The 13755-nt window shown below is 47.9% G+C and overlaps 1 protein-coding gene across 3 annotated transcripts in view; it reads left to right on the top strand.

Moving 5' to 3' along the window:
- The window catches only part of LOC106588890 (zinc finger protein 385D), a 39340-nt gene that overhangs the window by 21289 nt on the left and 4296 nt on the right, over positions 1–13755 (top strand). For 2 of the 3 annotated variants that reach the window (XM_045709667.1, XM_045709665.1), the window contains 3 exons: positions 1649–1759; positions 6474–6621; positions 13367–13606. In XM_045709667.1, the coding sequence (XP_045565623.1) occupies positions 1649–1759; positions 6474–6621; positions 13367–13606 (499 nt within the window). The remainder of the gene's footprint in view (positions 1–1648; positions 1760–6473; positions 6622–13366; positions 13607–13755) is intronic. The other variant, XM_045709666.1, reaches the window with a different exon arrangement.

Below are 13755 nucleotides of genomic sequence, written 5' to 3'. Positions count from 1 at the left end.
AACAATCAATGCAGTAGCGGGGAACAGACCTGGGGAACTGACAAATATAGGGGAGGTAATAAACAGATGATGAGTGAGTCCAGGTGAGTCCAATATCGCTGATGCACGTGACAAGGGAAGGCAGGTGTGCGTAATGGATGATAGGAGTGAGTGATGCAGGGCAGCCTGGCGCCCTCAAGAGCCGGGGGGGGGGGGAGAGCAGGAGCAGACGGGGCACCACCGGCGTCCCACCTGGGCGAACCGGCCAAGACATGGGAGCTGGGCAAGCCGGTTGGGGCGTGGAAGCCCGACGAACCGTCAGGAGCGTGTGGAGCCTGGTGAGCCGGCTGAGGCAAGACGCCTATAGATCCCACTGCAGCAAGGGAGACGTGATGCAGGGCAACCTGGCGCCCTCGAGCACCAGGGGGGAAGAGCGGGAGCAGACGTGACAGTACTCCCCCCCCTTGGGGCACCACCCGGCATCCCACCTGGACGAACCGGCCGAGACATGGGCACTGGGCAAGCCGGTTGGGGAGTGGAAGCCCGACGAACCGACAGGGGCGTGGGAGCCTAGCATTCGGCTGAGACAAGACGCCTGTCGATCCCACTGCAGAGAGGGAGCCCGACACTCCAGCGGACGGGATGGAAACCTGCCAAGCCAATCGAGGCAACGAAACCTCTCGAGCCAGCCAGGGTGTGGAAGCCCGACGGGCTGGCTTAGACACCCCCGGTTCCATCGGCGGCGGAATCCACGTCGATGTCAACAACAAAACAAAAAACAAAAGAGGACCGGTCCAGGAGTTTTTCTGGACCGGTCCTCTTTTGTTTTTTGTTTTGTTGTTGACATCGACATGGATTCCACCGCCGATGGAACCTGGGCAAACAAGAACTGACAATTCAGCTGAGGCCCGACGTGGGATGGGCGCCATCTGAGCCAACCGGGGAAAGGAAACCTCTCGAGCCAGTTAGGGTGTGGAAGCCCAACGAGCTGGCTAGGCACCCCCGGTTCTATCGGTGGCGACCCAGAGCTGATGTCACCATACCAACCAGAACGCCAGTACTCCCCGATGCTTCGTATGATGGCTGATGCATTGATTGTTTTTGTCTTTGTTTTCTTGTATGCTGACGCTGTTCCTGTCTCGTTCCATGTCCGTTCCTCATTAAATGTTTGACTCCCCATACCTGCTTCGCTTGTCCAGCTTCAACTCATGTGACACTATCCTCCACCAACTGAGCTACAGAGGACAATTTCAAGTCTCCTTCCTCAACATTGACCTCTTGCTTAACCCTAGTCTTAACACTTGTCTTAACCCTACTCTTAAGCCTAGTCTTAACCCTACTCTTAACCCTAGTCTTCAACCGAGTCTTAACCCTACTCTTAAGCCTAGTCTTAACCCTAGACTTAACCCTACTCTAAACCCTAGTATGCACCCTAGTCTTAACCCTACTCTTAACCCTAGTCTTTTCCCTATCCATACCACATTTTCTCTCTTGTTTGGTTTGGGAATCTGTTATAAGTAAAGGAAGGACCATTACTCTAAGCCTGTTTAATTCTGGGAGCATTTGAGGTACTCTAACATTGAACTCTTGCTAAACCTTTGCTCCTGCCTTAGTCTCTGCCCTAGCCATAGCACAGTAATTCACCCCCTTTTCACTCTTGTTCTTGCAGATGGACCACGTTCACAAAATGCTGATTGGTCCAGGGGTTGGGCTAGCCACGCCCCCTAAGAGGAAACCCAGCTCATCGTGTGTTGTGTGCCGACTGAGGTTCAACTCGGAGGTAGGTAGAGTTTGACCTCATAAAGGGCAGTACCAGGGATGCTTGAGAACTCTATTGTCTCAACACTCAGAAAAAAAGGGTTCCAAAAGGGTTATTTGACTGTCCCAATAGGAAAACCTTTTTTGGTTCCAGGTAGAACACTTTTTGGTTCCAGGTAGAACACTTTTTGGTTCCAGGTAGAACCCTTTTGGGTTCCTGCACTGAACAAAAACATAAACGCAACATCTAAAGTGTTGGTCCCATGTTTCATGAGCTGAAATAAAAGATCCCATACATTTTCCATACGCACAAAATGCTTATTTCTCTCAAATTGTGAGCACAAATTTGTTTACATCCCTGTTAATGAGCATTTGTCCTTTGCCAAGATAATCCATCCACCTGACAGGTGTGACATATCAAGAAGGTGATTAAACAGCATGATTATCACATGTTCATTTCCGCCTCCAATGTCGTTTTAGAGAATTTGGCAGCATAACTACGTCAGTCCAGGACCTCAACATCCGGCTTCTTCACCTGCGGGATCGTCTGAGACCAGCCACCTGGACAGCTGATAAAACTGTGGGTTTGCACAACCAAAGAATTTCTGCACAAACTGTCAGAAACCGTATCAGGGAAGCTAATCTGTGTGCTAGTCATTCTCACCAGGGTCTTGACCTGACAGCAGTTCGGCGTCATAACTGACTTCAGTGGGCAAATGCTCACCTTCGATGGAGAAGTGTGCTCTTCATGGATGAATCCCGGTTTCAACTACACTGGGCAAATGGCAGGCAGCGTGTATGGCGTCATATGGGTGAGAGGTTTGATGATGTCAACATTGTGAACAGAGTGCCCCATGGTGGCGATGAGGTTATGGTATGGGCAGGCATAAGCTAAGGACAACGAACACAATTGCATTTTATCGATGGCAATTTGAATGCATTTCATCCACCGCCATCATCTCATTTTTCAGCATGCTAATGCACAACCCCATGTCGCAAGGATCTGCACACAATTTCTGGAAGCTGAAAATGTTCTATTTCTTCCATGGACTGCATACTCACCAGATATGTCACCCATTGAGCATGTTTGGGATGCTCTGGATCGACATGTACGATAGCATGTTCCAGTTCCGACAATATCAAGAAACTTCGCACATCCATTGAAGAGGAGTGGAACAACATTCCACAGGCCACAATCAACAGCCTGATCAACTCTGTCTCTCGCTGTATGAGGCAAATGGTGGTCACACCAGATACTGACTGGTTTTCTGATCCACGCCTCTCCCTATTTTTTAAAGGTATCTGTGACCAACAGATGTATATCTGTTTTACCAGTCATGTGACATCCATAGATTAGGACATCATTCATTTATTTCAATTGACTGATTTCCTTATATGTAACTCAGTAAAATCTTAGAAATTGTTGCATGTTGCGTTTATATTTTAGTTCAGTGTACATGGAAGCGAAAAGCGTTCTTCAGAGGGTTCTTCAAAGGGTTATCCTATGGGGACAGCCAATTAACCCTTTTAGGTTGTAGATGGCACCTCATGCCTGGTCTTTCTCAACATGCAGGGATTGTCAAATGTTTTATTTAATGACTTTATTATCTGTTCTAAAAGCAGCAGCTACTCTTCCTGGGGAATATGGAAGTGTTGTGTGTGTGTAAACCGTGTGAGCGCAGCCTTGAAATATTGGCTGAAGTGTATGAGATGAAATTCTCTGAGAGTTTATTTGTAAATTGCTCTGGATAAAAGTGTCTGCTAACTGACGAAATTGTAATAATGTTAGATATCTGGCTTGACCCTGTGGCTATATGACTTGATGAGTTGAGAACATACTACTGCATAGTCATTGGGCTTGTTGTTGTATCTTGTGTGACTCTGTGATTCTGGTTGTATTGTCTCTCTCTGTGTAGAGCCAGGCCTCATCCCATTACAGTGGTTCTGGTTGTATTGTCTCTCTCTGTGTAGAGCCAGGCCTCATCCCATTACAGTGGTTCTGGTTGTATTGTCTCTCTCTGTGTAGAGCCAGGCCTCATCCCATTACAGTGGTTCTGGTTGTATTGTCTCTCTCTGTGTAGAGCCAGGCCTCATCCCATTACAGTGGTTCTGGTTGTATTGTCTCTCTGTGTAGAGCCAGGCCTCATCCCATTACAGTGGTTCTGGTTGTATTGTCTCTCTCTGTGTAGAGCCAGGCCTCATCCCATTACAGTGGTTCTGGTTGTATTGTCTCTCTCTGTGTAGAGCCAGGCCTCATCCCATTACAGTGGTTCTGGTTGTATTGTCTCTCTCTGTGTAGAGCCAGGCCTCATCCCATTACAGTGGTTCTGGTTGTATTGTCTCTCTCTGTGTAGAGCCAGGCCTCATCCCATTACAGTGGTTCTGGTTGTATTGTCTCTCTGTGTAGAGCCAGGCCTCATCCCATTACACTGGTTATGGTTGTATTGTCTCTCTGTGTAGAGCCAGGCCTCATCCCATTACAGTGGTTCTGGTTGTATTGTCTCTCTCTGTGTAGAGACAGGCCTCATCCCATTACAGTGGTTCTGGTTGTATTGTCTCTCTCTGTGTAGAGCCAGGCCTCATCCCATTACAGTGGTTCTGGTTGTATTGTCTCTCTCTGTGTAGAGCCAGGCCTCATCCCATTACAGTGGTTCTGGTTGTATTGTCTCTCTGTGTAGAGCCAGGCCTCATCCCATTACAGTGGTTCTGGTTCTATTGTCTCTCTCTGTGTAGAGCCAGGCCTCATCCCATTACAGTGGTTCTGGTTGTATTGTCTCTCTCTGTGTAGAGCCAGGCCTCATCCCATTACAGTGGTCCTGGTTGTATTGTCTCTCTCTGTGTAGAGCCAGGCCTCATCCCATTACAGTGGTTCTGGTTGTATTGTCTCTCTGTGTAGAGCCAGGCCTCATCCCATTACAGTGGTTCTGGTTGTATTGTCTCTCTGTGTAGAGCCAGGCCTCATCCCATTACAGTGGTTCTGGTTGTATTGTCTCTCTGTGTAGAGCCAGGCCTCATCCCATTACAGTGGTTCTGGTTGTATTGTCTCTCTCTGTGTAGAGCCAGGCCTCATCCCATTACAGTGGTTCTGGTTGTATTGTCTCTCTCTGTGTAGAGCCAGGCCTCATCCCATTACAGTGGTCCTGGTTGTATTGTCTCTCTCTGTGTAGAGCCAGGCCTCATCCCATTACAGTGGTTCTGGTTGTATTGTCTCTCTGTGTAGAGCCAGGCCTCATCCCATTACAGTGGTTCTGGTTGTATTGTCTCTCTCTGTGTAGAGACAGGCCTCATCCCATTACAGTGGTTCTGGTTGTATTGTCTCTCTCTGTGTAGAGCCAGGCCTCATCCCATTACAGTGGTTCTGGTTGTATTGTCTCTCTCTGTGTAGAGCCAGGCCTCATCCCATTACAGTGGTTCTGGTTGTATTGTCTCTCTCTGTGTAGAGCCAGGCCTCATCCCATTACAGTGGTTCTGGTTGTATTGTCTCTCTGTGTAGAGCCAGGCCTCATCCCATTACAGTGGTTCTGGTTGTATTGTCTCTCTGTGTAGAGCCAGGCCTCATCCCATTACAGTGGTTCTGGTTGTATTGTCTCTCTCTGTGTAGAGCCAGGCCTCATCCCATTACAGTGGTTCTGGTTGTATTGTCTCTCTCTGTGTAGAGCCAGGCCTCATCCCATTACAGTGGTCCTGGTTGTATTGTCTCTCTCTGTGTAGAGCCAGGCCTCATCCCATTACAGTGGTTCTGGTTGTATTGTCTCTCTGTGTAGAGCCAGGCCTCATCCCATTACAGTGGTTCTGGTTGTATTGTCTCTCTGTGTAGAGCCAGGCCTCATCCCATTACAGTGGTTCTGGTTGTATTGTCTCTCTGTGTAGAGCCAGGCCTCATCCCATTACAGTGGTTCTGGTTGTATTGTCTCTCTCTGTGTAGAGCCAGGCCTCATCCCATTACAGTGGTTCTGGTTGTATTGTCTCTCTCTGTGTAGAGCCAGGCCTCATCCCATTACAGTGGTCCTGGTTGTATTGTCTCTCTCTGTGTAGAGCCAGGCCTCATCCCATTACAGTGGTTCTGGTTGTATTGTCTCTCTGTGTAGAGCCAGGCCTCATCCCATTACAGTGGTTCTGGTTGTATTGTCTCTCTGTGTAGAGCCAGGCCTCATCCCATTACAGTGGTTCTGGTTGTATTGTCTCTCTCTGTGTAGAGCCAGGCCTCATCCCATTACAGTGGTTCTGGTTGTATTGTCTCTCTGTGTAGAGCCAGGCCTCATCCCATTACAGTGGTTCTGGTTGTATTGTCTCTCTGTGTAGAGCCAGGCCTCATCCCATTACAGTGGTTCTGGTTCTATTGTCTCTCTCTGTGTAGAGCCAGGCCTCATCCCATTACAGTGGTTCTGGTTGTATTGTCTCTCTGTGTAGAGCCAGGCCTCATCCCATTACAGTGGTTCTGGTTGTATTGTCTCTCTGTGTAGAGCCAGGCCTCATCCCATTACAGTGGTTCTGGTTCTATTGTCTCTCTCTGTGTAGAGCCAGGCCTCATCCCATTACAGTGGTTCTGGTTGTATTGTCTCTCTCTGTGTAGAGCCAGGCCTCATCCCATTACAGTGGTTCTGGTTGTATTGTCTCTCTCTGTGTAGAGCCAGGCCTCATCCCATTACAGTGGTTCTGGTTGTATTGTCTCTCTGTGTAGAGCCAGGCCTCATCCCATTACAGTGGTTCTGGTTTTATTGTCTCTCTCTGTGTAGAGCCAGGCCTCATCCCATTACAGCGGTACCAAACACTTCAAGAGGCTCAAAGCCCTCGACCCACTGGACTGCAAGACCCCTTATGCAGTCAGCAAGAGCCCTGTCTCTCCCTGCCCTGTGCCACCCAGCTCAGACTCCAGTTCAACAGGTTGGTGTGTGTGTGCCAGGGGGGAGAAATGTAGACAGAGAGAGAGGGATGATGTGTGTGAGCGTGTGTGAGCATGTGTGTGTGCGCGTGCATGCGTGAATGAGTGCACGCGTTAGGGTGTGTGCGTGTGTATGTACGTGCGCGTGTGCGTGTGTGCGTGTGTGCGTGCGTTCAAGGGTGTATTTGTAAATATGTGCTGACATCAAACACATAAAGGCTCCTTGTAGCTTTGATCATCCAGACCATCCCTTCTAACAGACCCTGCGTTTCCTGTCACCACTCTCTATCTCTTTGATGTGTGAGGAAGCCTCTCGTCTGTCTATCCTCACTGCCATATAGAGCGGATGGACTAAAACACTGAAAGGCATTCAACTCTCCTCTCTCTACATGACCCTGTATACATGTAGACACACATTCTCACTAATGAGTCTTTAGAGGTTCAAACGCAGCACTTTGCTTGTGTGTCTGTAACATATGCAGATCTGGGAGTATGTGTGCGGGAGTTTGCGCTGTTTGTTAATGTATGCATGCCTCAGAGTATGTCTGTCTATATGAGTAGGCGTGTTCATATGTGTTGTGGTGTGCGTGAGGGTGTTATAGAGGAAGAGTCTATTCATTTGACTTCATGCCATAGTGATAGAGTGAGCAAGTTTTTATCTTTAGTGTGGAAGAAACAGGGGAGCTTTGTGATGATTACTTTGCCAAACAGCCTTATTGCCGTTTTAGAGAGACAGTCAATGACAATAAAGAAACGCTTACGGGCCTAATCACCATTAATACATGACCTACTATGGGGTTTCCCTCTGGGGAAGCCCTTCCGCTCCCAGTCCGTCTCACTGCAGATAATGGACTGTAATCATTTCAATCCGAAGCCTTTAATTTCCCCACTCTGAAAAATGGAAGCAGAGTCCCATGGGAAATCTTTGGTTATTATTGAGATTACAGAGGCTAATGAATCTCATAAACACTGTTGTGGTTTTCTCTGTCTCAGTGAGTTATGGTAAAAGTTGAGAGACTTGGTCTGCTTCCCAAATGGCACCCTTTCCCTACATAGTGCATCATGGATCCTGGTCAAACGTTTTACACTTGTTAGGGAATAGGGTGCTATTTGGGATGCAGGCCTGCAGTAGTAACCAGCATTAGATGCAGGCCTGCAGTGGTAACCAGCATTAGATGCAGGCCTGCAGTAGTAACCAGCATTAGATACAGGCCTGCAGTAGTAACCAGCATTAGATGCAGGCCTGCAGTGGTAACCAGCATTAGATACAGGCATGCAGTAGTAACCAGCATTAGATACAGGCCTGCAGTGGTAACCAGCATTAGATACAGGCCTGCAGTGGTAACCAGCATTAGATACAGGCCTGCAGTAGTAACCAGCATTAGATACAGGCCTGCAGTAGTAACCAGCATTAGATACAGGCCTGCAGTAGTAACCAGCATTAGATACAGGCCTGCAGTGGTAACCAGCATTAGATACAGGCCTGCAGTGGTAACCAGCATTAGATACAGGCCTGCAGTAGTAACCAGCATTAGATACAGGCCTGCAGTAGTAACCAGCATTAGATACAGGCCTGCAGTAGTAACCAGCATTAGATACAGGCCTGCAGTAGTAACCAGCATTAGATGCAGGCCTGCAGTAGTAACCAGCATTAGATACAGGCCTGCAGTGGTAACCAGCATTAGATAAAGGCCTGCAGTAGTAACCAGCATTAGATACAGGCCTGCAGTGGTAACCAGCATTAGATACAGGCCTGCAGTAGTAACCAGCATTAGATACAGGCCTGCAGTAGTAACCAGCATTAGATACAGGCCTGCAGTAGTAACCAGCACTAGATACAGGCCTGCAGTAGTAACCAGCATTAGATACAGGCCTGCAGTAGTAACCAGCATTAGATACAGGCCTGCAGTGGTAACCAGCATTAGATACAGGCCTGCAGTGGTAACCAGCATTAGATACAGGCCTGCAGTAGTAACCAGCATTAGATACAGGCCTGCAGTAGTAACCAGCATTAGATACAGGCCTGCAGTGGTAACCAGCATTAGATACAGGCCTGCAGTAGTAACCAGCATTAGATACAGGCCTGCAGTGGTAACCAGCATTAGATACAGGCCTGCAGTAGTAACCAGCATTAGATACAGGCCTGCAGTGGTAACCAGCATTAGATACAGGCCTGCAGTAGTAACCAGCATTAGATACAGGCCTGCAGTGGTAACCAGCATTAGATACAGGCCTGCAGTAGTAACCAGCATTAGATACAGGCCTGCAGTAGTAACCAGCATTAGATACAGGCCTGCAGTAGTAACCAGCATTAGATACAGGCCTGCAGTGGTAACCAGCATTAGATACAGGCCTGCAGTAGTAACCAGCATTAGATACAGGCCTGCAGTAGTAACCAGCATTATATACAGGCCTGCAGTAGTAACCAGCATTAGATACAGGTCTGCAGTAGTAACCAGCATTAGATACAGGCCTGCAGTAGTAACCTGCATTAGATACAGGCCTGCAGTAGTAACCAGCATTAGATACAGGCCTGCAGTAGTAACCAGCATTAGATACAGGCCTGCAGTAGTAACCAGCATTAGATACAGGCCTGCAGTAGTAACCAGCATTAGATACAGGCCTGCAGTAGTAACCAGCATTAGATACAGGCCTGCAGTGGTAACCAGCATTAGATGCAGGCCTGCAGTAGTAACCAGCATTAGATACAGGCCTGCAGTGGTAACCAGCATTAGATGCAGGCCTGCAGTAGTAACCAGCATTATATACAGGCCTGCAGTAGTAACCAGCATTAGATACAGGCCTGCAGTGGTAACCAGCATTAGATACAGGCCTGCAGTAGTAACCAGCATTAGATACAGGCCTGCAGTGGTAACCAGCATTAGATACAGGCCTGCAGTGGTAACCAGCATTAGATACAGGCCTGCAGTAGTAACCAGCATTAGATACAGGCCTGCAGTGGTAACCAGCATTAGATACAGGCCTGCAGTAGTAACCAGCATTAGATACAGGCCTGCAGTGGTAACCAGCATTAGATACAGGCCTGCAGTAGTAACCAGCATTAGATACAGGCCTGCAGTAGTAACCAGCATTAGATACAGGCCTGCAGTAGTAACCAGCATTAGATACAGGCCTGCAGTAGTAACTAGCATTAGATACAGGCCTGCAGTAGTAACCAGCATTAGATACAGGCCTGCAGTAGTAACCAGCATTAGATACAGGCCTGCAGTAGTAACCAGCATTAGATACAGGCCTGCAGTAGTAACTAGCATTAGATACAGGCCTGCAGTAGTAACCAGCATTAGATACAGGCCTGCAGTAGTAACCAGCATTAGATACAGGCCTGCAGTAGTAACCAGCATTAGATACAGGCCTGCAGTAGTAACCAGCATTAGATACAGGCCTGCAGTGGTAACCAGCATTAGATACAGGCCTGCAGTAGTAACCAGCATTAGATACAGGCCTGCAGTGGTAACCAGCATTAGATACAGGCCTGCAGTAGTAACCAGCATTAGATACAGGCCTGCAGTGGTAACCAGCATTAGATACAGGCCTGCAGTAGTAACCAGCATTAGATACAGGCCTGCAGTAGTAACCAGCATTAGATACAGGCCTGCAGTAGTAACCAGCATTAGATACAGGCCTGCAGTAGTAACCAGCATTAGATACAGGCCTGCAGTAGTAACCAGCATTAGATACAGGCCTGCAGTGGTAACCAGCATTAGATACAGGCCTGCAGTGGTAACCAGCATTAGATACAGGCCTGCAGTGGTAACCAGCATTAGATACAGGCCTGCAGTAGTAACCAGCATTAGATACAGGCCTGCAGTGGTAACCAGCATTAGATACAGGCCTGCAGTGGTAACCAGCATTAGATACAGGCCTGCAGTAGTAACCAGCATTAGATACAGGCCTGCAGTGGTAACCAGCATTAGATACAGGCCTGCAGTAGTAACCAGCATTAGATACAGGCCTGCAGTGGTAACCAGCATTAGATACAGGCCTGCAGTAGTAACCAGCATTAGATACAGGCCTGCAGTAGTAACCAGCATTAGATACAGGCCTGCAGTAGTAACCAGCATTAGATACAGGCCTGCAGTAGTAACCAGCATTAGATACAGGCCTGCAGTAGTAACCAGCATTAGATACAGGCCTGCAGTAGTAACCAGCATTAGATACAGGCCTGCAGTAGTAACCAGCATTAGATACAGGCCTGCAGTAGTAACCAGCATTAGATACAGGCCTGCAGTAGTAACCAGCATTAGATACAGGCCTGCAGTAGTAACCAGCATTAGATACAGGCCTGCAGTGGTAACCAGCATTAGATACAGGCCTGCAGTGGTAACCAGCATTAGATACAGGCCTGCAGTGGTAACCAGCATTAGATACAGGCCTGCAGTAGTAACCAGCATTAGATACAGGCCTGCAGTGGTAACCAGCATTAGATACAGGCCTGCAGTGGTAACCAGCATTAGATACAGGCCTGCAGTGGTAACCAGCATTAGATACAGGCCTGCAGTGGTAACCAGCATTAGATACAGGCCTGCAGTAGTAACCAGCATTAGATACAGGCCTGCAGTGGTAACCAGCATTAGATACAGGCCTGCAGTAGTAACCAGCATTAGATACAGGCCTGCAGTAGTAACCAGCATTAGATACAGGCCTGCAGTAGTAACCAGCATTAGATACAGGCCTGCAGTAGTAACCAGCATTAGATACAGGCCTGCAGTAGTAACCAGCATTAGATACAGGCCTGCAGTGGTAACCAGCATTAGATACAGGCCTGCAGTAGTAACCAGCATTAGATACAGGCCTGCAGTGGTAACCAGCATTAGATACAGGCCTGCAGTGGTAACCAGCATTAGATACAGGCCTGCAGTGGTAACCAGCATTAGATACAGGCCTGCAGTGGTAACCAGCATTAGATACAGGCCTGCAGTGGTAACCAGCATTAGATACAGGCCTGCAGTAGTAACCAGCATTAGATACAGGCCTGCAGTAGTAACCAGCATTAGATACAGGCCTGCAGTAGTAACCAGCATTAGATACAGGCCTGCAGTAGTAACCAGCATTAGATACAGGCCTGCAGTAGTAACCAGCATTAGATACAGGCCTGCAGTAGTAACCAGCATTAGATACAGGCCTGCAGTGGTAACCAGCATTAGATACAGGCCTGCAGTGGTAACCAGCATTAGATACAGGCCTGCAGTAGTAACCAGCATTAGATACAGGCCTGCAGTAGTAACCAGCATTAGATACAGGCCTGCAGTGGTAACCAGCATTAGATACAGGCCTGCAGTAGTAACCAGCATTAGATACAGGCCTGCAGTAGTAACCAGCATTAGATACAGGCCTGCAGTAGTAACCAGCATTAGATACAGGCCTGCAGTAGTAACCAGCATTAGATACAGGCCTGCAGTGGTAACCAGCATTAGATACAGGCCTGCAGTAGTAACCAGCATTAGATACAGGCCTGCAGTAGTAACCAGCATTAGATACAGGCCTGCAGTAGTAACTAGCATTAGATACAGGCCTGCAGTAGTAACCAGCATTAGATACAGGCCTGCAGTAGTAACCAGCATTAGATACAGGCCTGCAGTAGTAACCAGCATTAGATACAGGCCTGCAGTAGTAACCAGCATTAGATACAGGCCTGCAGTGGTAACCAGCATTAGATACAGGCCTGCAGTGGTAACCAGCATTAGATGCAGGCCTGCAGTGGTAACCAGCATTAGATACAGGCCTGCAGTAGTAACCAGCATTAGATACAGGCCTGCAGTGGTAACCAGCATTAGATACAGGCCTGCAGTGGTAACCAGCATTAGATACAGGCCTGCAGTAGTAACCAGTATTAGATACAGGCCTGCAGTAGTAACCAGCATTAGATACAGGCCTGCAGTAGTAACCAGCATTAGATACAGGCCTGCAGTGGTAACCAGCATTAGATACAGGCCTGCAGTAGTAACCAGCATTAGATACAGGCCTGCAGTAGTAACCAGCATTAGATACAGGCCTGCAGTAGTAACCAGCATTAGATACAGGCCTGCAGTAGTAACCAGCATTAGATACAGGCCTGCAGTAGTAACCAGCATTAGATACAGGCCTGCAGTGGTAACCAGCATTAGATACAGGCCTGCAGTAGTAACCAGCATTAGATACAGGCCTGCAGTGGTAACCAGCATTAGATACAGGCCTGCAGTGGTAACCAGCATTAGATACAGGCCTGCAGTGGTAACCAGCATTAGATACTGGCCTGCAGTGGTAACCAGCATTAGATACAGGCCTGCAGTGGTAACCAGCATTAGATACAGGCCTGCAGTAGTAACCAGCATTAGATACAGGCCTGCAGTAGTAACCAGCATTAGATACAGGCCTGCAGTAGTAACCAGCATTAGATACAGGCCTGCAGTAGTAACCAGCATTAGATACAGGCCTGCAGTAGTAACCAGCATTAGATACAGGCCTGCAGTGGTAACCAGCATTAGATACAGGCCTGCAGTAGTAACCAGCATATTTTAGTGGTTGATGATGGAGAGAAGAAAGCATCAGGGTTTACGTATCTCTCCTCTCTCTCTCACCACCACTATCACACACACAAACACTCTCCTCACTAATTCACTACTCAACACACTCAAATTCGGTTTCATTCTACAATGGGAAGGATAAACTTGTATGGATTTCACTCATCCTCAAAAAATTATGGCAGCCTTATTAGAATGCTCTATTATATTATATTATTCCGTGTAGATGTCACATTCGGACCTGTGTTGTCACCAGCCTCTGCCTCTGGGGTGGCGCCATCGACCTGCAGCCCAGCAGTATGGATAGAGACGCCCACTGACCCCTCTCTGTCGCCCTGTCTCATGGTGGAGAAGGAGAAGGAGAAGGAAGGAGCGGTGGAGGAAGAGAAGGCTAAGAGACTGCTCTACTGTTCTCTCTGCAAGGTGGCCGTCAACTCTGCATCCCAGTTACAGGCTCACAACAGCGGTGAGAATGAAGCATCACTGACCTATGTATGTATGTATGTATGTATGTATGTATGTATGTATGTATGTATGTATGTATGTGTGTGTTAGTGTGTGTGTGTGTGTGTGTGTGTGTGTGTGTGTGTGTGTGTGTGTGTGTGTGTGTGTGTG

This window comes from Salmo salar, chromosome ssa27 (genome assembly GCF_905237065.1).
Source record: "Salmo salar chromosome ssa27, Ssal_v3.1, whole genome shotgun sequence".
NCBI lineage: Eukaryota > Metazoa > Chordata > Actinopteri > Salmoniformes > Salmonidae > Salmo > Salmo salar.
Note: the sequence above shows the minus strand (reverse complement) of the source record. Positions and strands in the feature narration are given on the sequence as shown.